Source organism: Equus caballus, chromosome 7 (genome assembly GCF_041296265.1).
Source record: "Equus caballus isolate H_3958 breed thoroughbred chromosome 7, TB-T2T, whole genome shotgun sequence".
Taxonomy (NCBI): Eukaryota; Metazoa; Chordata; class Mammalia; order Perissodactyla; family Equidae; genus Equus; species Equus caballus.
In genome coordinates, this window is record NC_091690.1 from 74,446,820 (window position 1) to 74,473,204 (window position 26,385).

At 44.5% G+C, this 26,385-nt stretch overlaps 2 protein-coding genes across 18 annotated transcripts in view; both read left to right on the plus strand.

The window, feature by feature from the left end:
* The window catches only part of STIM1 (stromal interaction molecule 1), a 172,989-nt gene extending 160,390 nt beyond the window's left edge, over positions 1-12,599 (plus strand). For 7 of the 17 annotated variants that reach the window (XM_001499852.7, XM_070274568.1, XM_070274564.1 and 4 more), the window contains 5 exons: positions 1,410-1,577; positions 2,101-2,201; positions 2,488-2,723; positions 6,230-6,296; positions 10,671-12,599. In XM_001499852.7, the coding sequence (XP_001499902.2) occupies positions 1,410-1,577; positions 2,101-2,201; positions 2,488-2,723; positions 6,230-6,296; positions 10,671-11,187 (1,089 nt within the window). In that variant the 3' untranslated portion in view covers positions 11,188-12,599. Of the gene's footprint in view, positions 1-1,409; positions 1,578-2,100; positions 2,202-2,487; positions 2,724-3,944; positions 4,038-6,229; positions 6,615-8,348; positions 8,386-10,670 lie in introns of all 17 variants that reach the window. The other 10 variants (XM_070274560.1, XM_070274561.1, XM_070274563.1 and 7 more) reach the window with 5 other exon arrangements.
* A 971-nt stretch (positions 12,600-13,570) lies between these two features.
* The window catches only part of RRM1 (ribonucleotide reductase catalytic subunit M1), a 34,863-nt gene continuing 22,048 nt past the window's right edge, over positions 13,571-26,385 (plus strand). The window contains exons 1-5 of the mRNA XM_001499886.7: positions 13,571-14,011; positions 20,028-20,116; positions 22,341-22,518; positions 23,957-24,057; positions 26,070-26,129. Coding sequence (XP_001499936.1) covers positions 13,993-14,011; positions 20,028-20,116; positions 22,341-22,518; positions 23,957-24,057; positions 26,070-26,129 — 447 coding nt within the window. The 5' untranslated portion in view covers positions 13,571-13,992. The remainder of the gene's footprint in view (positions 14,012-20,027; positions 20,117-22,340; positions 22,519-23,956; positions 24,058-26,069; positions 26,130-26,385) is intronic.

Genomic DNA, 26,385 nt, shown 5'->3' on the forward strand with positions numbered 1-26,385 from the left:
GGCCAGCCTCTTCCCACCTCCCCGACTATCACACTTCTCTCTATGTGCTCTTTTTTTTCTTTTCTCTCTCCATTCTCCCCTTCTCAGCTTATCCCATTCCCTTACCTGCTTTTAATATAGCACTTGATCATACATTTTCAGACTTAATGCATTAGATTCTAAAGTATCTGTTCTTCACTGTAAATCTACAAAACCAGGAGTGGGCCAGTTTATAGTTTCCTTTTTAAGGAACAAAAACCAAATGAAGATTGGTCTTCTCGTTAGCTTTCAAAGGAATAAAGGTGTTCTGTCCTTAGATAAGGCCCTCCCGGTCCACTGTAGGCTGTGGAGAGGACCTCAGGCCTGCTATGAGATGCTTGCCTCACTAGATGAAGTTGGGCATAATGAGACCGCTCTGGGATTCTGACCAGCCAAAGGTCAGATGGGGAAGTTAGGGCATCACTTCTACTGGTAGCCTGGGTGAGATGTACTGGGTCTGATGTACTTTTAGACCTTTCACACTTGAGTGCTTTGTGACTGTCTGCTTCATTGTATGCTCCTTGCTAAGAAGTCAGTGAGGACTTTTCTGCTTACACGTTGGTCCTTTCATGTCTTGGTCTCTGTTGGCAGTGCCTGCGTTAGTGTCGGCATGCTTGTTGTCTTCTCACTTTGTAAGGAGTGCCCTTCAAAGCCTCCCTGCCCTGCTCAACAGGAGATAGTGGACCAAGCCTCTGGGCTAGAGGAGACTTCAGAGAGCATTCAGGCCAATCGCCTTCTGGAATAGTAATCATTTTTAAGGTCTCTCTGACATGAGCTCTTCACATACCTCCCTGATGGAGAGCTCACTCTCTCCTGAGATCACCCCTTCACTTACGGTTTGGGTTTGCATGGGGAAAGTCCTACCTCACACTGATTTGAGATCTGCTATAGGAAGCACAGGGTCACACAGCCAGTTGAGTGACAGACTAGGAACCAGAACCAGATTTTAGATTCCCCAGTCAAGTGCTTTTTCTGCCACATTTTGATGTCTTGAGTTTCAAGCATGGACCCCAACTCTAAGAAAGATGATTCACTGAGCTTACCTATGCCTTAAGAGAGCAGGGAAGACTGTTGACATTGGCTGCATGACCAGGAGAGGCATCTTGTGTGGATGTGTGGGAAAAGAGTGCTCTAGCCTGGCAGCAAAAAAGTCTCAATTTGAGTTCTGGTTGATGCTACTGATTATGTGACCTTGAGTAGGTTATTTTCCTTCTCTGAGCTTGCTTCCTACTATATAAAAGAGAATAATCCTTGCCCTTTCTCCCTCTTGGGAGAGTTGTAAAGCTCACATGAGATAGCAGACAAGAACTCTGAATTCTGAAGTATCATACACAGGCATTGGAGAGCCTTATGGTTGTAGTAAATGAACTTATATCCTCTTGGTTGCACAGGTTCGGGAGGCCTTGAGGAAGGCAGAGAAGGAGCTGGAATCACACAGCTCATGGTATGCTCCAGAGGCCCTTCAGAAGTGGCTGCAGCTGACACATGAGGTGGAGGTGCAATACTACAACATCAAGAAGCAAAATGCCGAGAAGCAGCTGCTGGTGGCCAAGGAGGGGGTGAGACCTCCCCTCCTGCTGCAGTCTTCTCTCCTCCTCACCTCCTTCCCTTTCACCTACTCCTCTTCCTCTTTTCTGCCCCACCCTCTCCCTCCTGGTGGACTAAGAGATGTCCTGGTGCTGGGTTCTGTTTCTTTTCCTAGTATACAGCTCCTGATAATGCCCTCAAGCTTCTAGAGGAGGGAATGAGTTATGGGGGTGCTCCCACCTGCCCTCCTGGCAAGATGTAGCAAGTGGTGGCAGGTAGAGGGAAGGCTCTGCCAGCCCCAGGCTGCCATGGGGACAGAATCCTCCCAGGGCTAGGGTACTGCCATGGGATTCCTTTGCTTCTCTTGATGCCTCTATTTTTTTTCCTCTACTCTTTTCTTTCCTTTTGCCTTCCTTTTCTCTTTCCCTTCTCTTCCTTTTTCTTGTGCAGCCAAAGCTGTGCTAGGAGGAGGGGGACCTAGCCACAGAAAGGCATTTCTCATTTTTCCAACCTCTACTCCCTGCTGTTTTTAAGCTGAGGGCCTCATCTTTGCAGGCTGAGAAGATAAAAAAGAAGAGAAACACACTCTTTGGCACCTTCCACGTGGCCCACAGCTCTTCCCTGGATGATGTGGATCACAAAATCCTAACAGCTAAGTAAGTAGCACCTGTTGCCTACGTCTGGCAATGTCCATCCCGTCCTCAGGATTTGAGGGTGTACAGGGCCTCCAACCCCAGTTCTACTTCTTCACTGGGACAGAGGGACAGTCTGGTCTCCTGACCCAGCCTTTATTGAGCTCCCACCTTGCTCTTAACTTTATGATTAAATTGTGTTTGTTATTTACACATATTCCCCCCCAACTTGTTCCTCTGAGAAGAGGTCTTATTCCTATTCAGGCTCACATCCAGCCCATGCCTGCAATTTTCTTTCCTCTGTCTTCAGGCAAGCTCTGAGTGAGGTGACAGCAGCACTGCGGGAGCGCCTGCACCGCTGGCAACAGATTGAGATCCTCTGTGGCTTCCAGATTGTCAATAACCCTGGCATTCACTCACTGGTGGCTGCCCTCAACATAGACCCCAGCTGGATGGGCAGTACACGCCCAAACCCTGCCCACTTCATCATGACTGACGACGTGGATGACATGGATGAGGAGATTGTGTCACCCTTGTCCATGCAGTGTAGGTGACCTCCTGGGTGAGGATGAAGGAAGGAGCCTTTGATGCACAGGTTAAGAAATCGTCGGCCTCAGCTGTACTTGAACAGCATGTGGGGCAGATACCAAGGAAGATAGTTCAACTCATGACCTTGGTTAATAAAGCGCATTTTGCATCAGGCTCTTCCTTTCTAGTTGTCCTTTCAGTGGTTTTTCCTTGCTGTTTGCTCTGTCTGCCCCTCTGGGTCTATTGTGTCAAGTGTGTCTCCTTTACTCTTGGTGTTCTTTTAATCCCTTTATTCTTCTTTTTTCTCCCCTTCATCTACCTTTATAAAAATAATCTCTTTTAGTGGTTCGTTATAGAAAAATGGCATTCATTTTGACTATTGCTTTTATTTGTTTTCATTTTTATTCCTTATTCCTGATTGTTAAAGTAGATGAATGGAATGATGTCCCTTTCTGCCTTTTTGTGTGAGGCCCCAGGAAGCAATAGTCCCTTACAATGTTATAGCCCTAAATCCTCCAAGCCAGAAAGACGTTCTTGTGCAGGAGGAATCTCCTGCGCGAGGAATTTCCTCCACAAACATGTCTGGCTTTCCACCTGAACTCTTGGACCTCCCTACTTTCTGTCTTGGGTCTTCCTGCACACACTCCCCCCCGCCCCCACCCCAAGTGATGAGAGCTGAGTAGAGCAAAGTCAAAAGAGACAGCACTCTTTGGGAAGTCTTCAGTGAATGAAGGCACTTATCCCTTATTGGCCCAGTTGAATTTTTCTTTGGATCAGAGACTCTTTTAGATAAATAGAACAGACCTTTATGGAAAAGCTATTGTCCTGGGCCCATATCCCACGAGTGCAGAAGGGATGGCAGAAAGCTGGGGTTGGGTTAGGGCTCACTTTCAGAAAGCCAGATTCTTTAATCAAGCTGGATTTTAGCTCCAGACAGTATTTATTTGTAAATTTCCTCAATGATATTTTATCTCTGGCCTAGCTGTTTGTCTCCCTGGTCTGATATCTTGTCAGGGCTTTAGTCAAAGGCCCAACAAGGTTAGGATCACTAGCAGGCAGAGCTTGATCCTGACGTACTCATCTAAAGTCTCCTATGTTCTCTGGCTTGGGAGGGACCTTCATTAGCTTTGACCCACCCACCTCTTGCCCCTGGCCCTTCCCTTATCCCATCGATGTGCAGGCTGAAGCCCCCTGTAAATCAGATTCTCTTCTCATTTTGGCCTGGCCGTTGGACCCTAGATGCTGCCTGGTTGATGGGGCGTAGGTTCAGTGACCGCTCTCTCTGCTCAACATCCGCCGGCTCGGATGATCAGTCCCTCTGGAAATACCCGGGTTTGAGGAGCCCCTTTGGGGCTTTTATTTTTCCAACTTTGGGGACTAAACCAACACTCCTGCCCCACCCCACGGGCCCCTTATCCTGCCTGCCTCACTCCCCTGCCTGCTCCCTCTGTTCCCTCAGCACTGTCCCTACTAATTGCAGGGAGGGGTTCGGGGGTGAGAAGGATCAGCCTGCTCAGCTGAGACCTGGAGAGAGAACACCCATGGTGATGGAAGGCTTATGCTTCTCCTTTCAGCCCAGCTAGATAGATGTCCTGGTGGCCCTTCTTTCCAGCTGGGCTGGGATGGAAAGAGGGAAGGAAAGATCCTCCCCCTCTTTTCTCTTTTTCGTGTCTCTCCCTTTTCCTCTCTGTTTTCCCTTTCTTTCTCCCTTTCTCCCGCTCTATTCCATACTTCCTCTTCCGCCTCCCTCTCATGCCTTGCAAGCCACCAGCCATAGAGGCCCTGCCTCCCCGGCTCTCCATCACCGTGGAACTGTGCTCTCTCCCTGGTGGCTCATCCAAGGCTTCTGCCCTGCTTGTAACCTGGCCTTTTCTCCCATCTTTAGGGAGAAGGCAAGGAGGCCCATCTGCCAGGGTAGAAAAGAAAAAACAAAGGTGTAAATTCTGTGTTCAGCTGGAGCTGGGATTGAGCCCAAGGGGGATGCTCTAGCACATTCCTAAATTACTAGGTGCCCCCATAGCCCTGCACTGGGCATGGTGGCCATCGTCTTCGAAGAGCCTGATTTGCAACATTGATCCAAGAGCTGGTTCTTTGTTGTTTACATGCTCATCAGAGGGAATTTGGAAAGTAAGAGAGTAAATATGAACATAATATTTGAGCACGTTTTCTTTCAGTCTTTTATCTGTGAAATTTTAAATAATTTTTTATGTCATCAAGGTAACGATAACCACTACCATTTATTGAGTGCCACGAACTGTGTCAGGTACTTTAAATACATTATCTTGAAGCCTCACAACAACTCTGCAGAATTTTATTAATTAGGAATTAAAATAGGGATGTAAGTTGCTCAAAGTCACAGCTAGAAGTGGAAAGGCCTAGTTTCTGTTTTTTTTTTTTTTTAAAGATTTTTTTTTCCTTTTTCTCCCCAAAGCCCCCCAGTACATAGTTGTATATTCTTTGTTGTGGGTCCTTCTAGTTGTGGCATGTGGGACGCTGCCTCAGCGTGGTTTGATGAGCAGTGCCATGTCCGCACCCAGGATTCGAACCAACGAAACACTGGGCTGCCTGCAGCAGAGCGCGCGAACTTCACCACTCGGCCATGGGGCCAGCCCCTTAAATTTTTTTTTAATTTTTTTACTTTTGAGGAAGATTAGTCCTGAGCTAACATCTGCTGCCAATCCTCCTTGTGTTTGCTGAGGAAGACTGGCCCTGAGCTAACATCCATGCCCATCTTCCTCTATATGTGGGATGCCTACCACAGCATGGCTTGCCAAGCAGTGCATAGGTCCACACCTGGGATCTGAACTGGTGAACCCTGGGCCACCAAAGTGGGATGTGCAAACTTAACTGCTGCTCCACTGGGCCGGCCAAGGTCTAGTTTCAAACTCTAGTCTTTTGTGTTCCATAGCTCAAGGTATTTCTTTTATATATAATTTTATATCCTTTTGTTTTCCCTGAGCATTTTAATAGACATTTTTCTACGTTTTTAAAATCTTTTCATACGCAGAATTTTTAATAGCTGTATAGTCTTCCAGCAATTAGATGTATTATCATTTTCCCATTGTTCCACCTTTATGTTTACTTTCATACAATTATTAATAGTGATGTGATGAACATGTTTGTGTAAAAATCTTTGTCTAAATTGTGACTTATTTCCTGAGGTTTACTTTCTAAAAAGGCTGGTTCTTAGTGCTCTCCCGGACCTTGCCTCCAACTCCTATCCTCCCCTGTCCTGCTTGTGGTCTCCCATTAACGCCTTGCCATCTCCCTTTATAGTAATGTTGGCCCTAGGTCTCCTTCTATTGGAATTGCCACTAAAACTGACCTGGCCACCTTATCTTCAATTTCCCCTTGCTTTTAGGACCCTTGGTGGGAGGTTCTTGGGAGGAGGTGCCCCATTCTCCAGATTGGGCACCAAAGGCCCAGAGTGGTCTCCAGCAAGCATTTCTCCATGGGCAAACCTGCTTGCCTGCCAGCCCCAAATAGGCTACCCCTCCCTCACACTTTCTTCACTCTCCTTGCAGCCCCCAGCCTGCAGAGCAGTGTCCGGCAGCGCCTGACGGAGACACAACTTGGCCTAGGATCTCAGAGGTTGGTAGAGGGCGAGGCTGGCCACTTCTTGACAAGCCGGGTATCTCTGCGGCGAATGCGCAGCCTTTCATCTGGACAGTCTTTCAGTTCTGAAGGCCACGAGATCAGCTCTCCATCTGCCTCTGCTGCTTCTTCCTGCTCCTCTACCACCATCACCACCACCACCACCACCACCTCCACCACCTCCATCACCACCGTTCATGTCCACCCTGTTTATTACCACCACAGCACTTCCTATTTCCTCCAGATGGAGCCCTACCCTGACCCACCCCCTTCTGACAGCACCGCTGTGATGCCAGGGCATTCAGAGAGCTTGGGGTATCAGCTGTATCTCTTCTCTTTCTTTCTTCCCTTCCTTCCCTTTCTGCCACCTTTCCTTGGCCTCTGCCTGCTGGCTGCTATGTGGGCATCTGTGGGCGGGGGGGGGGGGGGTGTGTGTGCAATGGGGCCTCTTCTCCTTGTCCTGCCCTTTCCCAGCCCTGAGACTCCTTCTTTAGGTGAGCCTAACTCCCCAGACCTTTCTTCCCTTCTCTGTTTGGGGTATGCTGACTCTAAAAATGAGTAACAACCCCCCTCCCTCACGGTCCTATAGCACTTTTGCCTAAACTGTGCACTTTCACATCCATTATCTCAGTGGAGTCCTCACTTCCTTTACTCCTTCAAAAACATTTATAGATATCTACTCTGTGCCAGGCTCTGCTGGGCATGGGGATTCATAGATGATAAGATACAATCCCGGCCATCAAGAATTACAGTCTGGTCTGGGAGAGGTACATAATAATTGTGGGACAATTTGATAAGTGCTATGGGTGTTGAGGAGGGAGTGACTAACAGTGTGTACCTGGGTGGAATGCTTCACAAAAGAGATGACATTTGTGCTAAAACTCTGTGTGCAGAAAAAAGGAGAGTGTATTCTAGGTAGAGGAAACATCATGTGCAGAGGCATGGAGGTTCAAGAGAATATGATATGTTTGTGGTTAGAACATTGGATATGTGTTGCTGGGAAGGGGTAGCAGATGAGGCTAAAATGATAAAGGGCTCTCAAAGGCTAGGGGCTTTGGCCATTACCCTTTAGGAGATGGACAACTGCAAGAGTTTCTAAAAGAAAGTGAATTGGTCAGATCTGCATTTTAGAAATAACATTTTAGTTGCCTGTATGAAGGAAAGAAGGGAGAGACTACAGGAATTTGGAAGTCATTGCAGTAGACCACTAGGGGAGGTAACGAGGTCTTGGGATGGAAAGGAGAGGATTAATTTGGTACCTGGCTATGAGGAGTGAAGGAGAGGGAAGAGTCTAGGATGACACCCAGGTTTCTAGCTTGAGTGACTGAATAGGTGTAGTACCCTTCATGGAATTAGGGAATAGAAGGGAAACAGGTTTAGCGGTCTTGGACAAGAAAAGTTTATAGGTGGGGCAGGCATTAAAGTACTCTCTGAGTAGGAAGTTAAGGGTAATAATAGTATAAGAATTGGGGAAAGGCTTTCTCCCAGGCCTGGTCTGGCAGCTGCAGGGACTTTCCCTGCTAATACCTCAGGATGGTAGGCTAGGGTCAGAGATAGTAGCCTTGATCTTACCTGGAACAAGCTTAGACCCTCAGAAAGTCCCCCTCCTCTGGAAGGAACTCTCATCTCTGAAGTTGTGACCATGGCCCAGTCCTGGCCTCTGGGCTGCAGCCTGCTTACCCTGTTGCTTTCTTTTGCTCCTGCCTCACTCTGGATACCAGTCTCTCTAGCTCTGCCCCTTGAACGTCTGGATAGTTATTCTTGAGGGCTGTTCCTTTTTCTCTCACAAAGGGACTGCCTTTACTAGCATTATCACTCAGCAGAGCTGCTCATCTTCATTCTCATCCTCATTTTCATCCAAAAGCCTAGGCAGGGAGACTGCCCCTCTGAATACAGATGGAGAGGACTGAATTGGGCTGGGGGCACAAGGGGATGCTGTGAATCTCATGCTCCAAGGCCCAAGTGAGGGCAGTGGGGAGGGAGGGTCGGGAGGTACCTGCATCCACCTGGCCTGTTCACTACTTAATTTTCTTTTACACCATGCACCAGAGGATCATCTCTAAAGGCAAACAGGCTCTCTAGTAAGGTTAGTAGCTTGGAATGGGAGCCCAAGGCAGCCCAGCCTTTGGGGAGGGACACCCCTGGCCTGAATTGTCTCAGAGATTCAGGGAGGGGAGGTGAGCTCGCCTCAGTGGGCCTTTTCCCTCCTATATCTACTCAGGCTTCCTCCCAGTTTGTTTTCTTGCTTTGGAAGTCTCAGCTTTTAGTTGATAGAGGCATAGAGGGATGGGAATCATGACCAGATGGGACTGTGGGCCAGGAGGAGTGAGCAGCCTCTTGACCTCTCTTCCTTGGTGTTAGAAAGGTCCTAGGAGCCTCACCTCCTCAGCCTAAAGGGCCCCTCTTCCCAGTGTGGTTGCTTCCCAGAACTTCCTTCCGCTGAGCACCTTCCTCTGTGATTCATAAATGTGTAGAAAAGGCAGTATATGGAGAGCATCATATTGGAGCTTAGAGAAACAAGGGCACATTTAAATAGAAGCAAGGACAGTGTCAGATATGTGAAACCAAGTATGAGACTGAATAATGGTAAACACTAGAGTATGTGGCTGAAATAGTATTTTTAGAACGGGAGTCGGAGCTGGAATTGTTCTCTGCTATCCCCTTTCTCCAAGAAGGTATTGGCCCATGAGGTGGCTGTTTAGTTAATTATTTCCTACTGAGAATTAAACTTAGAATAGCTATGAGCCAACCTCCTGCTTTTGCCTGTTTCAGGGGCCTGGTGCCCTCCCTAATTTCTGACCCATAGCCTCCTTCCTTCCAGATCCTGTGGTGCTCTCCTTTCCCACTCATGACTCCTTCCCTTTGGCTTCCTGACTTGGATGTTTAAGCATTTCCCTTAGCCCTCTCTTCTGCCTCTGCCATGGGTTCTCTGGCCTCTGGGAAAGCAGAAGGAGGGTTAAAGGATTGGCAGGAATCCCCATATCTACCCTCTTGTCTGTAGAGGCAGGAGGGGTGGCATCGGGAATTGGTTCATGGCCTTCTTAGGGATAGCCAGCCCCCTAAAGGGTCTTGACTTCCTGGACTAGCCTCTGTGTGTGCATGTCCAGTGTGCAGTGCCACATCCCCATAACTCAGCCTTGCAAAGAAGCCTTTTGTGACTGGCCCACATATGGGTTGTCCAGCTTGACTGGCCTCATCATCTTCATTCCCACAGTACTTTCTCCATTTCTAAGTGCTTTGCCGACATATTTGATCCTCCGAACAGTCTTGCAAGATAATTGAATTGGTATTGTCTTCATTTGGCCAAAATTGAGGACCAGTAAGTTTAGATGACTTGTCCAAGGTCACACAGCAAGCCTCAGGCAGAGATGGAAATTGAGTCAGACTTTATGATTTATAGCGAGTGCACAGCTCTTTTGAACCACTGCTCCTTAAAGGGCAACACACTGTGTTTCTACACCTCCCTACATTCTCCCTGTCAGCAGAGCTCTATAAGAGAACCCACCCTTCCTGCTGCCAGCTGACTTTGAACTCTGAAACACTTCTCTGTGACCACCTTTGAATTCTGTGCGGGGGTTGGAAGAGGCAGCATCCTGGCCTTTTGGGTTGGGTGAGGGATTGTTTGCAAGGCTGTTCTAACCTTCTCCTCCCCAGCCTGGGTCAGGCCCACTTACTGCATGTACCCTGTTCCTTGGCGCCTGGCCCAGACTGGATGTGTCCCAGGATGTGACCGGAGTAAGTGGGGAGGGAGACATGGAAAATGGTGACTCAGAGAAATATGTGGGTTCTGTGTTAGCTTAGGGCTGAGTCCTAAGAAATCTAGCCAGCTATGGGAAGGCAGAGATTTTATTGAGGAGGATGCCTCTGCAATTGAAGCCTATGGTTGCACCAGTTTAGGGCCTGGGCATTCACTAGGGGTGGGGCCCAGGCATTAGAAAGCACTTTGCCAGACAGATGATGGTATAATGACATTTGTTTTTGCTTCTTGTTGTTTGTCTCTTCTCTTGCCATCACTTTTCCTTTTCTTCCTTTTTTATCTCCTTGGTCTTTCTTATTTCTACCTGCTTCTCCTTTTGCTTTTCTTCCTCCCCAATTTTATTCTGTTCTCCCTGTCTCTTCTCTGATCTATCCCCATTCCTATTCCTCCCTCCTCTCTCATCCTTTACTTATGACATATCAACTTACTTCTGTTTCTCATTCTTCTCTTTCTCACCTGCCTGTTTATTCTGTTTTATCTCTCCTGCCCCTCTTTCCATCTCCACTTTCCTGCCCTGTCCTTGTCTTCTCATGTTGTCCCTTTCTCCTCTTCAACTTCCCCCTGTCCCCCTATCCTGTTTGTGTCCCTTTCTTCTTCTTTGCCCTGTCTTGCAGGGATTTGACCCATTCCGATTCGGAGTCCTCCCTCCACATGAGTGACCGCCAGCGTATGGTCCCCAAGCCTCCTCAGATGGTCCGGGCTGCAGATGAAGCTCTCAATGCCATGACTTCCAACGGCAGCCACCGGCTGATTGAGGGGGTCCACCCAGGGTCTCTGGTGGAGAAACTGCCTGACAGCCCTGCCCTGGCCAAGAAGGCACTACTGGCGCTGAACCACGGGCTGGAGAAGGCCCACAGCCTGATGGAGCTGAGCCCCTCAGCCCCACCTGGTGGTTCTCCACTTTTGGATTCTTCCCGTTCTCACAGCTCCAGTTCCCCAGACCCAGACACACCATCTCCAGCTGGGGACAGCCGAGCCCTGCAGGCCAGCCGAAATACACGCATTCCCCACCTGGCTGGCAAGAAGGCTGTGGCTGAGGAGGATAATGGCTCCATTGGCGAGGAGACAGACTCCAGCCCAGGCCGGAAGAAGTTTCCCCTCAAAATCTTTAAGAAGCCTCTTAAGAAATAGGCAGGATGAGGGTGGCAGTGGCAGGACAGCTTGTCCTTCCCTGGTCTTCTGCCTCCCTTTCTCTCCCTTCCAAGATATCTGGCCCCAAGAGTGGGGCATGGGAAGGGCTGGCCCAGGGGCCTGGGCACTGTACATACCTGCCCCCCTCATCCTTGGGTCCTTCAACATTATTTATTAACTGACCACCATGGCCTGCCTGCCCTGCCTCCCTCCCAACCATGGGCTGCTGCTGTCACTCCCTCTCCACTTCAGTGCATGTCTTAGTTGCTGTCCCCTCAGCTCCCAGCTCCACGTTGGGGTCCAGCTTCCGTCTCTGCTGTCCCAGTTTTGAGGTTTGGTTTCTTGTTTCTGTCTGTCTCCTGCTTTCAGGCTCCTCTCTCCCACCACTCTCCAACTTCCCCTAGTAGCTAGGGCAGATGTTAAGAATAACTTCTGACTCCTGTGCCTCAGATATGTTCCACCCCACCTCCAATGGTTTTGTTTGCCCCAGACTGGGGCCTAGGGCATAATATTTGAGGTTTATTCTTTGAGAGTGTGGTGGGCCAGAGGGAACCTCAGCCTGGAGCTCACTCAGGCCTCCAGGGGTCCGTGGGGGAATGAAACCAATTCCCAGAGAACAAGCTATTAGAGAGTTTTAAAGAGAGGCCAGGCTGGGGGACAGATTGGAAGAGACTTCTCTCTTAGTTGGAGGATGAGTAGATGCTAGAGTTGTGGGCTACAAGGCAGTCACCTTTTCTCTCTTCTCTCACCCGCACCTGCATCTCTTTTATCCCTGCTCCCCCACACTGCAGGAGGGTTTTTGTCTGTAAGAGGTGCTGCCCAAATGCTCCCAAACATCAGTACTCCTGGGGCTCAGGACAATCAGCTCCCCTGGCCATGGGAACCTCAGCCACGATGCAGGGCTCTAATGGGGCCCTGAAGCTATTGGGCAGGATGTTGTCACATTTGAACCAAAAGACAGTTTAAAATTGAAAAAAGAAATCTCCTGAATTCCCAAGTGCCTGCACCACATACTTCCCTGACCTTGTCAGACCCCATTTTCATGTCACTGCATAGCCTGGGCCAGAGGCTCAAAGGCCACAGCCAGTTTAGGGAAGAGGGTGGCTAAGGAAGATAGTGTAGGTGAAGGTGGCTGTGTGACCACTTCCCCCCACCCTTCCCACCCTCTAGACAACTCTCTCCCTTACCTGTTTTTGCTATGGCTGTCAAGGTATTTTCCCTCTGCCCCCACTCCCTGCCATGACTTTACTCTGGGATCCTTTTTTGGGCCTGGGGTGGGGACACCTGGGGCTGGTCTTAGGAGGGTGCTAGGCTACAGACTGCCTTGTACCCCCTGGACACCCTCACATGGGTTTTTCTGTGTTATTTCATAAGACTCTTTGAAGTCCAATAAAGCATGTAGGAGATTTTAACCTCTGCTGGCTTTGACTCTCATTGTGTTCTCTGTGCTCTCTTTAGCATAGCAGACAGGGTGAAGAAGAGACTATTTCTCCTCTGACAAGGAAAAATGAAGTTCTAATACACACACCCAAAAGCTCTCTGGGTAGGGTAACAAGATGAAATGCAGGATGCCCGGTTAAATTTAATTTCAGATAAACAGTAACTTTTAGTATAATTATGTCCCATGCAATATTTGGGACACGTTATTTTTACTTGCTAAATTTGGCAGCCCTATCTCTAGGCCATCCTGACCCTATCTATCCTATAGCTTCACCTATCACCTAGGACTTTTAGAATTACCTCACAGGAAGCGTGGGATGCATCTGAAGGTCAGTGAGGAACCAATGAAAGGTTTTAGGAGGAGATGCAACGTGAGATTTCATAAAAATCAGTTTCTGTAGCCCAAATCAGAAGCTTCTACATCGGCCTTGTATATTATGTCTCTCATCTGTTCTTAACTCCCTACATTCAGTCACCAAACCTAAACTCATTCTATCGCCACTCTTATTGCTTAACCTTGTCTCTATCACCATCCACTGGAGAATTCTTAAAGCTTGGGTCATGGTCCTTCCCTGCTCAAAACTCTCCTAGGGCTCCCATTTCTCTCAGGATAAAATCCAAAGCCAGTGCCTTATTAGCAAGGCTCTCTTCCAAGCCGACTGAGTGCCTGACTTCTGGCTGACCTAAGAGCCCTGGGCTCCTGGCTGCCTCTGGCTGTAGATCCGAGGCCACAGCCCACATGGGACGGCAGTCTTGGGTTATCGTAATGCAACAGTCGTCAAGACAAGAAAAAGTATCTTCAATGGTCGGGTTTTTGTTGTTAGTATTTCAAAAATACTTGAACTGTATTGACCTCGGCGGCGGCGCGGGGACGAGAGGGGCGGGGCCAGGCATGGCGGGCTCTGCTCGCTCCATCCGGCCCCGGGGCCTCTGCTTCGGCCTTGCCCATATCCAACATGGCGGCGGGAGAGCGCGTTCCCGCCGGGCGTGCCCACATGTAGCGTGGCCGCAGGAGAGGCGCAGGCTCGGGGGCCCTGCCCATACTCAACATGGCGGCCACTGGGCGAGGCCGACTTTCTGCTACGATAGTTCCGCCCGCCGGCGGGGGCGCTGGCCGCATCGAGTAACGTCATTCGAACTCCGTCGCGCCGCTTTTGCGTCGCGGGTGGCGGGAGCGGGAAGGGGATTCAGATTGTCGCGCCTCGGCTCTGTGGAGGGAAGTGCTCTCTGGCCTCCACTCCGGTCCCTGCTCCTGAGCAACGTCTGGAGCCCGACCCTTCGCACTCGGCCACCTTCTCGATCCCGCCAGCGCCTCCGAGCTGCAGCCGCGTCTTGGGTTCCTCAGCGCCTCAGCCACTAGCTGCGATGCATGTGATCAAACGAGGTGAGAGGCCGGGGAGGGGGCGGCGGGGTGCTCGCACCGGGGAAAGGGGACGGGGCTGCCGCCGCCGGAGCGCTTGGCCGCGCCCGCCCGCCGCCGCTTCCCGCCCTGCCCGCCGCCGCTTCCCGCCCTGTCAGCCGGCTCGGCCTGCGGCTTCCGTCCGTCGGCCCCCGTGCCCTCTCGGGCCCTCAGTCGGTGCCCTCCCAGCGTTGTGGTCCCGCCGCATTTCAAAAGGATGACACCTCCCTTTCTGAAGGAGTTAGTGTGCGTGCCTCCCCGCGAGTCCCCGAGCCAGGGATCGTTAGCTCCTCTTCACAGATGCAGCAGCAGAAGCGCAGAGAGCTTCGGGGACCGACGCAGAGTCACCTGCCGTGAATAGATGCTGTAAGAATGAATGAGAGTAATTATTTAAAAACATATGCCGAGTGCCGTGGGTATGTGTCCAAGTGATTTAACTACAGCTAAGAGATGGAGAGGCGGACAGTGGTGGCCTTTCTTCCTGTTTTAGTTGATGGGGAGGCCAGGGTTCGAACTCATAGTTCACACCGGAGCTTTATTTGAAACGTTTGTTTGAAAACCGTGGGGTTGATGACCTTTCCTAGGCACTGGGGAGAACTAGGAAAGAAGGGACTCTGTACCCCACACCGGCACCTATCGGCTTCCTGATCTCTTTCGTGGAGTGAGAGTAGGAATGTGGGGTGACAAACGCCAGATCTCAGCCTCAGACATCTCCCTGGAGTTTGGCCTTTGGAGGAGATATGTTGCCACTTGCCCCAGGGGTAGTCCCAGAGGAGTTTGGGACAGAGACTGAGTCAGTTTGGGAGAGAGTCCTTCCCCGCGGTGGGAAGAGATACTGGATCAGGGTAGGGTGGCCAAGGCATCTGACAGGATGGGAACCAGGAAGAGCAAGGGACTTGTGTTCTTCCTCAGCGGTTATTCCTCATTAGACTTGCTCAGTGCCTCCTTTGTGCCAGCCCTTGGCTTGGCTCTGTGAAATTATCAGAGGAGACAGTCCCCGCCTTGGGAAGAGGTTTAATCAGATTGGAAAAACAAGAGCAAAACATACTTTGAACAGAGAACCATGTGAGACAGGTATGAACAAGTTCTGAGTCGAATCTACTTGCCTCTGTTAAAGCAATAAAGTTATTTCAGATTCTAGGCACTGAGTAAATACTGGTTGGCTGACTGACTGGATGTTTGTTTTGTCCACTAGGCTGTGAGTGTTTCAAAGATGGGGACTTTATGGCCACACTTGGCGTAGGACCTGCCATGAGTAGATGCTCAAAGAGTGAATGAGAGTAATTATTTTAAAATATATGCTAAGTGCTGTGGGTATGTGTCCAAGTGATTTAACTACAGCTAAGAGATGGAGAGGTGGAGAGTGGTGGCCCTTCTTCCTGTTTTTAGTGTCTTGAGAACATCATTCTCTGAATTTCCCTAGTCCCTCATTTTAGCTGATGAGACCAAAGACCAAAATACATAGTGCACTTTTATTGGTCCATTCCTGTGAGAGAGAGATGAGCATCCAGGTTTTTAGACCTTTAGAAAAAGTTATGGAAGAATGAGGATCTTCTTATGATAAATCTGTAACAGAGATGAATTGAAAACTTGTGGATGTAGATTACTGGAGTGGGTGACACCTCTGCATTGAATTTTTAACCTTTTGGGTCCACTTTCAAATAGTGTAGTTTAAAAAGTACCACCTACAACAGGCGGCAAAAGGCAGGGCTTGTTTTGTTTCTCGTTCCTTCGGAGAACATAATTTCATCCAGATGGTTCGCTGCTAGAGTCTGCCAGTGCAGCATTCAGCAAGGTGTGTTAATGTACAAAATTGTACTTAGATTTGTTTATTTTATTTTATTTTTGATTTTTAATGTGCTTAGGATTTTTCCCCCATTCTCTTATTTTTGTTGTGCCAGTGTAGTAGCAGACTAACTCCCATAGTTTTTGTTAATTTTAATGTAATTGTTTAGGAGGGCAACTGGCAGTCAGCCTTCAAGTACTTCTGAATGTGCTAATATCTTGCTAAGCACCATGAGGGAAATAATGGAGAACGCAGCTCCATCTTCAAATACTTTAGGATTGTTAGGGATGTAGGAATAATCCATACGAAAATTGTTAGAAAACGGAAGGGAATGTGAATGAGTTTTTCTCATCTGCTATCTTGAGCTATTTTTCTTCATGGGAGAGAATCATATTGCTCAAGGAGATTAAGATTAAAAAAATAAAAGTTCTGGGGCCGGCCCGTTAGCGCAGCGGTTAGGTGCCCGCGTTCCGCTTCGGCAGCCCAGGGTTTGCTGGCCTGGATCCCGGGTGAGGACATGGCACCACTTGGCAAGTCATGCTGTGGTAGGTGTCCCCACATATAAGGTAGAGGAAGATGGGCATGAATGTTAGCTCAGGGCCAGTCTTCCTCAGCAAAAAGAGGAGGATTGGCAACAGTTAGCTCAGGGCTAATCTTCCTCAAAAATAAAAAAATAAAAGTTGACAACCATTGGAATAAGTGCAGTGTAGCTGACTGAGTTGTAAAGTGTGCTTTGGAATTTACTATAGTGTTTCCAAAATTTTGGATTGTAACCCACAGTAAAAATTACATTTCACATCATGACTGAGTGCACACACTTATATGTATGTATATACATAAAACTGAAACAAAACTTTTCAAAATAATACCTTCCAAAGCATCCATTTGCACTCTGATAATCTCTCTTATATTTCACATTCTTTCTCTATACTCTCCCTCCTTTCCTCCTTTCCTTCCTCCCTTCCTTTCTAATTCCCTTTACAGCCCATTGTATTATTTTACAAATCTCTGTGGATACTGTGCTGGGCACTGAGTAGGCAGACATGGTTCCTGCTTTCAAAGATCTTACAATCAATTTAGGAAGACAGACAAAACTGTTGATGTGATAAAATATGATAAATACTGTGTTAGGTAAAGTACAGGCTATAGGAGCCCATTCATTCAATTATTCGGAAAGTATTTATTCAGCACCTCTTTGTGCCAGGACCTGTTTTAAGTGCTGGGGATTCAGCAGCGAACAAAGCAAGCTAAATCTGTGTTCGCATGCAATTTACATTCTGGTGTGGGTGAGAGTGTTAAATGTATGCAAGAAGCAAGTAAATATATAAAAATCAGTTAATTTTAGATAGTGATTAGTGAGATGGTGATAGTAAAACAGGGTAATGTGATAAAAGATGAATGAGAATATAATCTTGGATTGGGAATTCAGCTCAGGGGGGAGCTGACATTTGAGCTGAGCCCTGAGTAATACTAAGAACCAACTGTGTGAAGATCTGTGGGCTGAACATTCCAGGTAGAAGGACTAGAAAGTTCGTGCCTTGTAGACAAGGCACATCCTTGGTCTTACAGTATTAGCAAAGTCTTCCTGAAGTGAGAAGAATTAAAGAAAGCTTGTAACCAAGAGGAAATCAGACAATTAGTGTTCTAGAGGATTTCAGAGGAGGAAGAGGTCAGTGTGAGTTACAGTGGTTGGGGCACGTTTCATGGATATGAGAATTGGAGAGTGAGTAGGAGTTAGAGGTTTGGAAAGGTGGAAGAGGGACCGTTAGTCAGAGTAAGGTATGACCAAGGATGTGGATGTGGGACTGAGAGGCCCTATTGGGACTTACACTATTTCATAGGGAATAGTAGAAGAGGTGATGTTGGGCTAAATTAAGGAAGGCCTTGCTTGAGAGAAGAGGATAATAATGCAGGCATGAGAAGCATGGATTAGTGATGTGATAAAATCAGCATCTGGGTTGAAAAAATTGACCAAGTGGAATGATAGGCTAGAGAACCGTGTATCGCTGGCCCTTTAGATCTTTAGTGTGCCTCCCCTTTCCAGTGTGAGTTAAGACAATTGCTATTGTAGTTTTGTCAGTTTCTTGATTAATTTGGCAGCTGCAGAATGCTCAGTTGCTTTGTGGTTACCTGTCTGCCTAGTTAGCCAGGTGGTAGAGTGTTGAGGGCTCAGTCCTAGTGTGGGCCAGTTAATTTACTCTATTCCAGGGTTAAACACTGCGTATGTGAATCTGGTTAGAAAAGGAGATCACGACAGTGATCAAAAAGAGGACTATCTTAGTGCTAAAGTATCAATGTAGAAGAAAAATGAACTTCTATTGATGATGGGTTAGTAGTGGTGTCTTATTGTTCATCAGACATTTGAGAACTTACCTTGGGCCAGCCACTGAGCTAAGTTTGAGAATACACATGTGAATGAGAAGGCCAAATGTAAAAACATATTTAACATGTTGCCTTTTAGTTACAAGGGACTGAGGAGACAAACTAAATGAGTCAGTATGGGACACTAACATTTATTGAATGACTGTTGTGTATCAGATACTGTGATCAGTGTTTTCCCAATAAGAGCAGCTTTATTTTTAATGAGCTATAATAGTTGTAACTATACCAAAGTTCTGTACCAAGAGCACTTTTTACCTTGTCTCATTTTATTGTCACAATAAACTGAGGAGGTAAGTGGAAGACATACAATAATTTTTCCTGTTCTACAAATGAAAACCTGTGATGATTAATTATGTTATGTAGCTTACCTAAGGTTAAAACTGTTTAGTGGTTGGATATGTCTACTATTCCTGGTAAGAGTAAATAAATAAAGGTTCAATGAGCTACTATTTGAAGTTAAACTAAGAACAGTAGGACTTTTTCTTAGGAAGGACAAAGAGGAATATGAACTAAGTGCAAAATCATAAAAGGACTAACTAGAAAAGGTCTACATGTATTTGCTTTCATATCCCCGAAATATTTAAAACTAAGAGATTGCCTGTGGGAGATTGTGTTAAATTACAAATAGAAGTACTTTTTTACATGATGTGAAGTAAATTCAAAATCATTAATTACCCTGGGAGAAGTTTGTAAGCCAAATTTATCATGAAGGATTAGAATAAAGACTGGTTTCTAAGTCATTTAGCATTCAATAAATATTTGAGTACCTGCTATGTGCCAGACCTTGGTCCTTGGTCTGGGCACTGGGAATACATTGGTAAATAAAACATGCAAAAATCTTTTTCTTTTTGGAAGTTATATTCTAGTGAATGAGTGGGGAGAGTAACACAATAAACAAATACATAAATAAAATATATAGTATGTCAGATGATGATAAGTGCTATGGAGAAAAATAAAGGATAGGAGGAGGACGGAGATGAGAAGAACAAGGCTGTCTTTGGGGCATTGCAATTTAAAATAGGGCGATGAGGGAAAGCCTCATTGAGAAGATAACATTGAGCAAAGACAAAGAGGTGAAGATAGCAAGGATGCCAGGGTAGAGTAAGTGAGGAATTGGGGAGACTAGGAGTTAAAGTTGGGAGGGAAGGAGGCACACAAGTCAGGTTGTGTAGGATTCTACGGACTATTGTAATGATTTTGACTTTGATTCTGAAGGAGAAGATAAACCACTATTGGAAGTTTTCAGGTGAGTAATGACATGATTTTGACTTAAGTTTTAAAGAAGAATTCTGGGGCCCACCTGGTGGCGCAGTGGTTAAGTTCACACATTCCGCTTCAGCGGCCTGGGGTTTGCCGGTTCAGATCCTGGGTTTGTACATGGCACCGCTTGTCAAGCCATGAGGTCATAGGCATTCCATATATAAAGTAGAGGAAGATGGGCACGGATGTTAACTCAGGGCCAGTCTTTCTCAGCAAAAAGAGGAGGATTGGCAGCAGATGTTAGCTCAGGGCTAATCTTCCTCAAAAAAAAAAAAAAAGAATAATTCTGGCTGCCGTGTGGGACAAGGTAGGGAAGAGATCATTTGGGATGTTATTGCAAGAGTCCATCTGATTTACAATGTAAGGAAAGGGAAAACTTTCAGTCTAGAATCCCTGCTTTTTGAAGATACAAAAATAATCTCTTGATGAATGTTTTGAGAGTCTGAATCTTTTATCTGTCAAATAGCATTTCACGTTGGTCAATTTAAAAAGTTCACATGTCGATTACATTTGATTCTTTGACGTTGCTGTCTTAGTAAGTGCTCACATGAATTGTATGGTTTGATGTTTCAGATGGCCGCCAAGAGCGGGTTATGTTTGACAAAATTACGTCTCGAATCCAGAAGCTTTGTTATGGACTCAATATGGACTTTGTTGATCCTGTAAGTAAATATGGTTTGTGTCTTGGGTTCCTTGCTTCATGTGATTCTTTTTACTTGTGTTTTATCTCTGTCCCTTCACTCACTTTATATAAATTTTGGTTTGGTATTCTGCTTATGGCTTTGGATATAAAATGTGAATTCATTGCTTAAAACTTTTTTTCTAAATTTTGGTTCTGTGCTGTGACTTCTGACTTTTCAGAGAACTATAAAAGTGAGCAAAGAGGAAAACTTGATATTAACATTTCTTATTAGAGTCTTCCTTGAGTAAATTGTTTTATTCATAAGTGGAAAAGCCTATAGTAAATTTGGAATTGTTGTCATTTGGGTAGAAACTGGTTTGAAATTTGCTTTCTTGTTGTCTATGTAGAAAGAATTCCTATAAGTAATATAAAATAGATTTCATGAACAACATTTACATTAAGGAGAACAAACTATTCATACACAAGTTGTCTGCTTTTCTCCTCTTCTGTAACTCCTCTGCTCTAGACCCGCACCGTCCCTTATGTAGACTGCTGTCTCTAGTGGTCTCTAAAGCCTCCTTCCTGGTCTTCCTCTAATCTTGCCCTCTTCAAATGCGTCTTCCACATGGCTTCCAAAATGATCTTCCTAAAATGGAGTTTCTAAGAATCTTTGTTTCCAAACCCACCCATGATGCCCTGGCCTCTTTTGGGTATTTTATCTGTACTGCTGTAGCACTTATGCTAGCCTCATAGCATTAACCACATAATATAGAAATTAATTATACGTCTCTATCCTTCCCTAGAATTGAGGGTGGGCTGTATCTTCTCCTCGTGATATCCACAATGCTTGGCATTTATGTAATTAGATGCTTGAGAAATATTGAATTGACCAAAATGGTCAAAAGAAAATAATTTTATACAACGTTAAAATATGCTTATTATAAATTCTTTTACCTTTAGGAATTCTAGACAATATTAGAACCGTAGAATGTTAGAGTTGGAACAAACCCGAGAGATCATCCTATTTCATCTTCTTGTTTTATAGATAAGAAAGATCCAAAGGGAGAAGGGGAGTGACTTGTACAAGGTAGAAGGAGTGTAGGAGGAAGAACCTGGGTCTCTCGACTCCTAGCTGTTCTATTGCCTCATGCATTACTACATTTCAAAGTGCGAGGGTGCTGTAGCACTCAAGCTTTCTAGGCTAGATTCAGTTGGAAAAGTCTGCATGCTATTAGATCTGGCACAGTTAGCACACAGATGTTATTTTATCCCGCGTTCTGATTACTTGCCATGTAGCTCCAGAAACTATTTAGAAGACTTCTCTACTCTTTTACTGAACATAACTTATCTGCTGGATCTGAGAAGAAAGTGATCAGGAGCAACTTGGGCTTAGGTATAAAGTAATTGGAATAGATTATAAACTAGTAATTACACACATGCACATATATACAACTTAGAATTTGTTCTTCTTAAAAATGTATGATAATAACCTGTACATTGTGTGTTTTAAAAAGGGGAACCTCTTAGAATATGGTCTTGAAAACAGTGAAATGCAGTGAAGTTGAATGGGATGTGGAGCCAGAAGACTTAGACAGTAACCTTGGGCAAGTCCCAGTAACCTGAGCCTCCAGTTCCTCATGTAAAGCGGTGATAGTAATAATACCCATCTCACAAGGTGATTGTGAAATATCAGAAAAGATTATGAAAGTTGAGACAATTTAATTGGTGAAGTGCCAAAGAAAGAGCAGTCATTAAATTATTTGATGACTCAGCTCCAACTCTAATTTATGGCTTTATCTCCTTTAATTGGAGTGATTAAAGTTTGATTCATTTGTTTTCCTGTACTTGTTCTTAGGTGGAATTGGGGAAAAATGAGTAAGTATGTAGCTCAAACCCTGACCACATACGGAGAATTTGAAGGAAAGGTGGGGAAATACTTATATAATCATTGGTCTGTTTTTAGCTGTTTCCCTGTGAGACTGCTAATCTTTATAAAAGCTATACTTAGGTATTAAAATTTATTGATTTATTTATTTCGTGACGCCCTTTATTGTAAATATTGTATGCATTTTCTGGCAGCTCAGTTGGTTTATGAGTTCTTCTTACTAAGTTTTCCACAGCCCTCCATTCTGAAAGATAATTTTTCTGGAAAGGAAGTTGTCTGTTTTATTTTGATATAAATTTGATTGTTTTCTTCATTGCTCTCTTAAGGAACCTGTTGGTTCTTGGGAAAGCTCAAGTAATTCTTGGTTTGGTTTTTATAGGCTCAGATCACCATGAAAGTAATCCAAGGCTTATACAGTGGGGTCACTACCGTGGAACTAGATACTTTGGCTGCTGAAACAGCTGCGACCTTGACTACTAAGCACCCTGACTATGCTATCCTGGCAGCAAGGATTGCTGTCTCTAATTTGCACAAAGAAACAAAGAAAGTGTTCAGTGGTGAGTCTAGAGGAAGAAGTTAGAAAGAATTTAGTATTCTCAGAAAATTTATAAGGTACTAGAATGAAACCTTGGATGTCAAAAGAAAAGTTACATCTTGTTTAAAAAAAGCAAAATGTGCAAGTTAATGGCAGAGGGGGGACTAGAACTTCCTATTTCTCCTGGCTGCTGACCTGCTGTATGGAAGGGTCAGTGGATCCTTTTTTTCACCTTTTTGTTCTCTTTTTCTTTTCTTTTCTTTTTTTCCTGAAGAAGATTAGCTCTGAGCTAACATCTGTTGCCAACCTTCCTCTCTTTTTTTGCTTGAGGAAGGTTAGCCCTGTGCTAATATCTGTTGCTAATCTTCCTCTTTTTTTTTCCCCCTTGAGGAAGACTGGCCCTGAGCTAACATCTGTGCCAATCTTCCTCTACTTTATATGTGGGTTGCTGCCACAGCATGGCTGATGAGTGGTGTAGGTCCATGCCTGGAATCCAAACCTGTCAACCCAGGCTGCTGAAGCGGAGTGTGCTGAACTTAACTAATAGGCCACAAGGCCAGCCTCTCTGTTTTTTTTGAAGCCTATCTTTAGGCAGTTGGTGGTGGTGGTGCAGTTGGAAAAATGAGTAATATTTATTGACAAGTTCTGGCTTAAACAAAGTGTAACAGTTAATCTTTTGTTGCCGTTAGCAAACATTTCATTTCATCACTGCCGTTGTACAGCTCAGAGAATCTTGGCGGAGGAAGGTTAAATAATTTGTTTGTTATATAAAATGTGGTATATAAGAAGTCAGCTGGTAGCCTGAGATTAGAAATCCTTTGGCTCTCAATTCCAGATCTATTATGTCGGGCCTCAAATATTGCATTGCCTTCTTCAGTAGATTTATTGTAAAGATCTCGGTTCTCCCAAAATTGATCTATAGATTCAAGTCAATTCCAATCAAAATGCCAGCATTTTGTGTGTGCGTGTGTATGTTATGTGTGTAAGTATTATCTGTAAATATAGAGGGCCAAATACTGCTGTGACGTCTTGAAGAAGAGCACAGTGAGAGGGCTTACTAAATGTGCATTTATAGAAGTGAAATGTTTGGGATGATAGATTCTGAGCTTTAAGTTGAGTTTCCGTGTTCTGTTAGGATAGAAGAAAATTGAGATTGTAATTTCTACTTTACTTTCAGGCCATAATTTTCAGTGGGTTTGGGTATCAGAATCACCTAGGAATCTTTTTCAAACTACAAGAGCCTACACTAACTCTAATTCTGGAAGATTGTTTCCTTAAGTGAGGCATTATTATGTATTTCTTCAACATGTATATGCTTATCGAGCACCTTCTATGCTCGCCACTGAGGTGGGTTGGGATGAAAAAAAGGGTTGAGAACCACTGTTTTAAACTATTACCTGAAGACTGAATTAGCTGTTAAGTGATTTTGACATTTTTATTTTCTGTTGTATTTTTTTTAGATGTGATGGAAGATCTCTACAACTACATAAATCCACATAATGGCAAGCACTCTCCCATGGTGGCCAAGCCAACACTGGATATTGTTTTGGCTAACAAAGATGTATGTATAATGCTTTTCTGGTGAAATTTTTTTGTAGATCTTTTTTTAAAAGCAGCAGACACGTTTAAAAAAGCTTAAACAGTACCAAGATATAGGTAAAAAGTAATTCTTTCTCCTTCTCTGAATCTTAGTTTTCTTCTAGAAACAACGTTTTATCATTTTAAAATGTATTTTTCCAGAGCTAGTCTATAGTACACGTGTGTGTGTGTGTATTTTTCCTTAGAGTGGTAGCATGCTATGCATTATATTGTCACTGATACTATTTCCACTTACAAGTATATCTTAGAGATGGTTCTGTACATGCATTTATGAATTTGCCCTATTCTAACAGCTGCATAGCCTCCCGTTTTATAGATAATTGTCATTGTACATATATGTAAGAATTGCTCCAGTGATGAATTTTTTTTTTTTTTTTTTGAGGAATATTAGCCCTGAGCTAACGTCTGCTGCCAATCCTCCTCTTTTTGCTGAGGAAGACCGGTCCTGAGCTGACATCCGGGCCCATCTTCCTCCACTTTTTTTTTATATATGGGACACCTACCACAGTATAGCTTGCCAAGTGGCGCTGTGTCTGCACCTGGGATCCAAACCAGGAAACCCCGGGCCACTGAAGCGGAACGTGCGAATTTAACTGCTGTGCCACCAGGCCGGCCCCTAGTGATGAATATTTGATTTCCATTTTTCAATGTAGTCAGTATCCTTGTATAGTAGGTGATTTGGTCATAAATAAGTATATCGATAAGATAAATCCCTTAAGTGGAATTGCTGAGCCAGAGTGTATGCCTTCAAAATTTTGCGAAACTGACTCCCAAAAAGGTTGCTCAGGTAAAATTTTAAAAGATCTTGCTCAGCAGCTTAAAAATTATCTACCTATGTTCCAATCCCTTTCTTAACTAGATGCCAGAAGACAGAAGGGAAAAGATGTGTAGGTCTAGCTAGGCCTGTTGCACACAGGATTTGTTTACTATGATATCTAGACAGATTAGAAACCAGTTTTCACTTTAGGTAATAGAAGGATTAGTTGACCACGTCTCTAAATATATATCTGATGTTCGAGAGACTAAGAAAACCAAGTTTGTGTGTTGTTCATATGTATAATCTTGAAGACAGGTTAAAAACAAAAATAAAGCAATAGTAGCAAAAACCTGTATCTAAAAAACAAATATTGATAATCAGGACCTTCAGTTCTTTATTTTTCATACTAGGCCCCTACTTGCCTTTGGCAACAAAGATGCCCTTAAAAATTTAAGACAAAGGGAAGAGTTTCATATAGAGTTTTCTAGTCCTTGGATGTGGATCATTATGCAGAAACACTTAGTATTTTGAAAAACTGGCTCCATTTTTCTCTATCCAAAATGATTATTCGTACCTAATTGCTTTTGTCTTCCTCTGAATGGCTTTATAGCCTACAAAAACTGTATAACAACGGCCAGTTCTGCTATAAAATCTTACTGTCAACAACAGCAGTTTGTTTAAAACCTCTTAAAGGACCATGGGTTTTGAAGAGGCTTAGAATTAATGTAATCCTACCTTCTATCGTTGTTTATCATTATATTGTTATGTGCAGTTTAAAATCGGCTAATATTTAAAATAAAAATATCTATTAGTAAATATGTGGTACCAATACTTTTGGATTAACAAGTAGTCTAAAAACATGTTTAAGGATGATAATATAGTCCGTTTTATGCTCATGTTCTTTCTCTCTTTAATTGGAGATGTGCTATAAACATAATAGGGAAATTTATAGTTTACTTATGTGTAACTTATATTTACATATTCTTTTCTAGTCTTTTAATATACATGTTTTTAAACCTAATTAGGATAGTCAATTTATATATATGTATTTTTTCTTAACGTTAGATATGGATTTCTATTCTACAATAATAATACTTAGTGTTATCTCTTTTATATCCTATATCAATTTTAGTTCTGGAGTCAGGGCTGAAAGATGCCAGATTTTGTAAAAATAAGTCTAATTATCTTAATTATGGGTTCTTTCTCACCTCCATCAGCGCCTGAATTCTGCCATTATCTATGACCGAGATTTCTCTTACAATTACTTTGGCTTTAAGGTAAATAATAAGATTTCAAATAAGTGGGAATTCCTCCTTAAATTAGGAAATACAGATTTTTGTTATGTTTTAGTGATACAATTATAAAAACAATAAATTGTTGGGAGTTGGGATAGACTTGGGGATTAGTGGGGTTAGGGTGGTAGTGGCTGTTTGAATTAAACAAAGATAGCTTTCCCATTTGCAAGTTTTGAATTTTCCAAATATTACTTCTGGATTACCTGAGGAGTTATGCAGATAATTTGCCAGAATTATT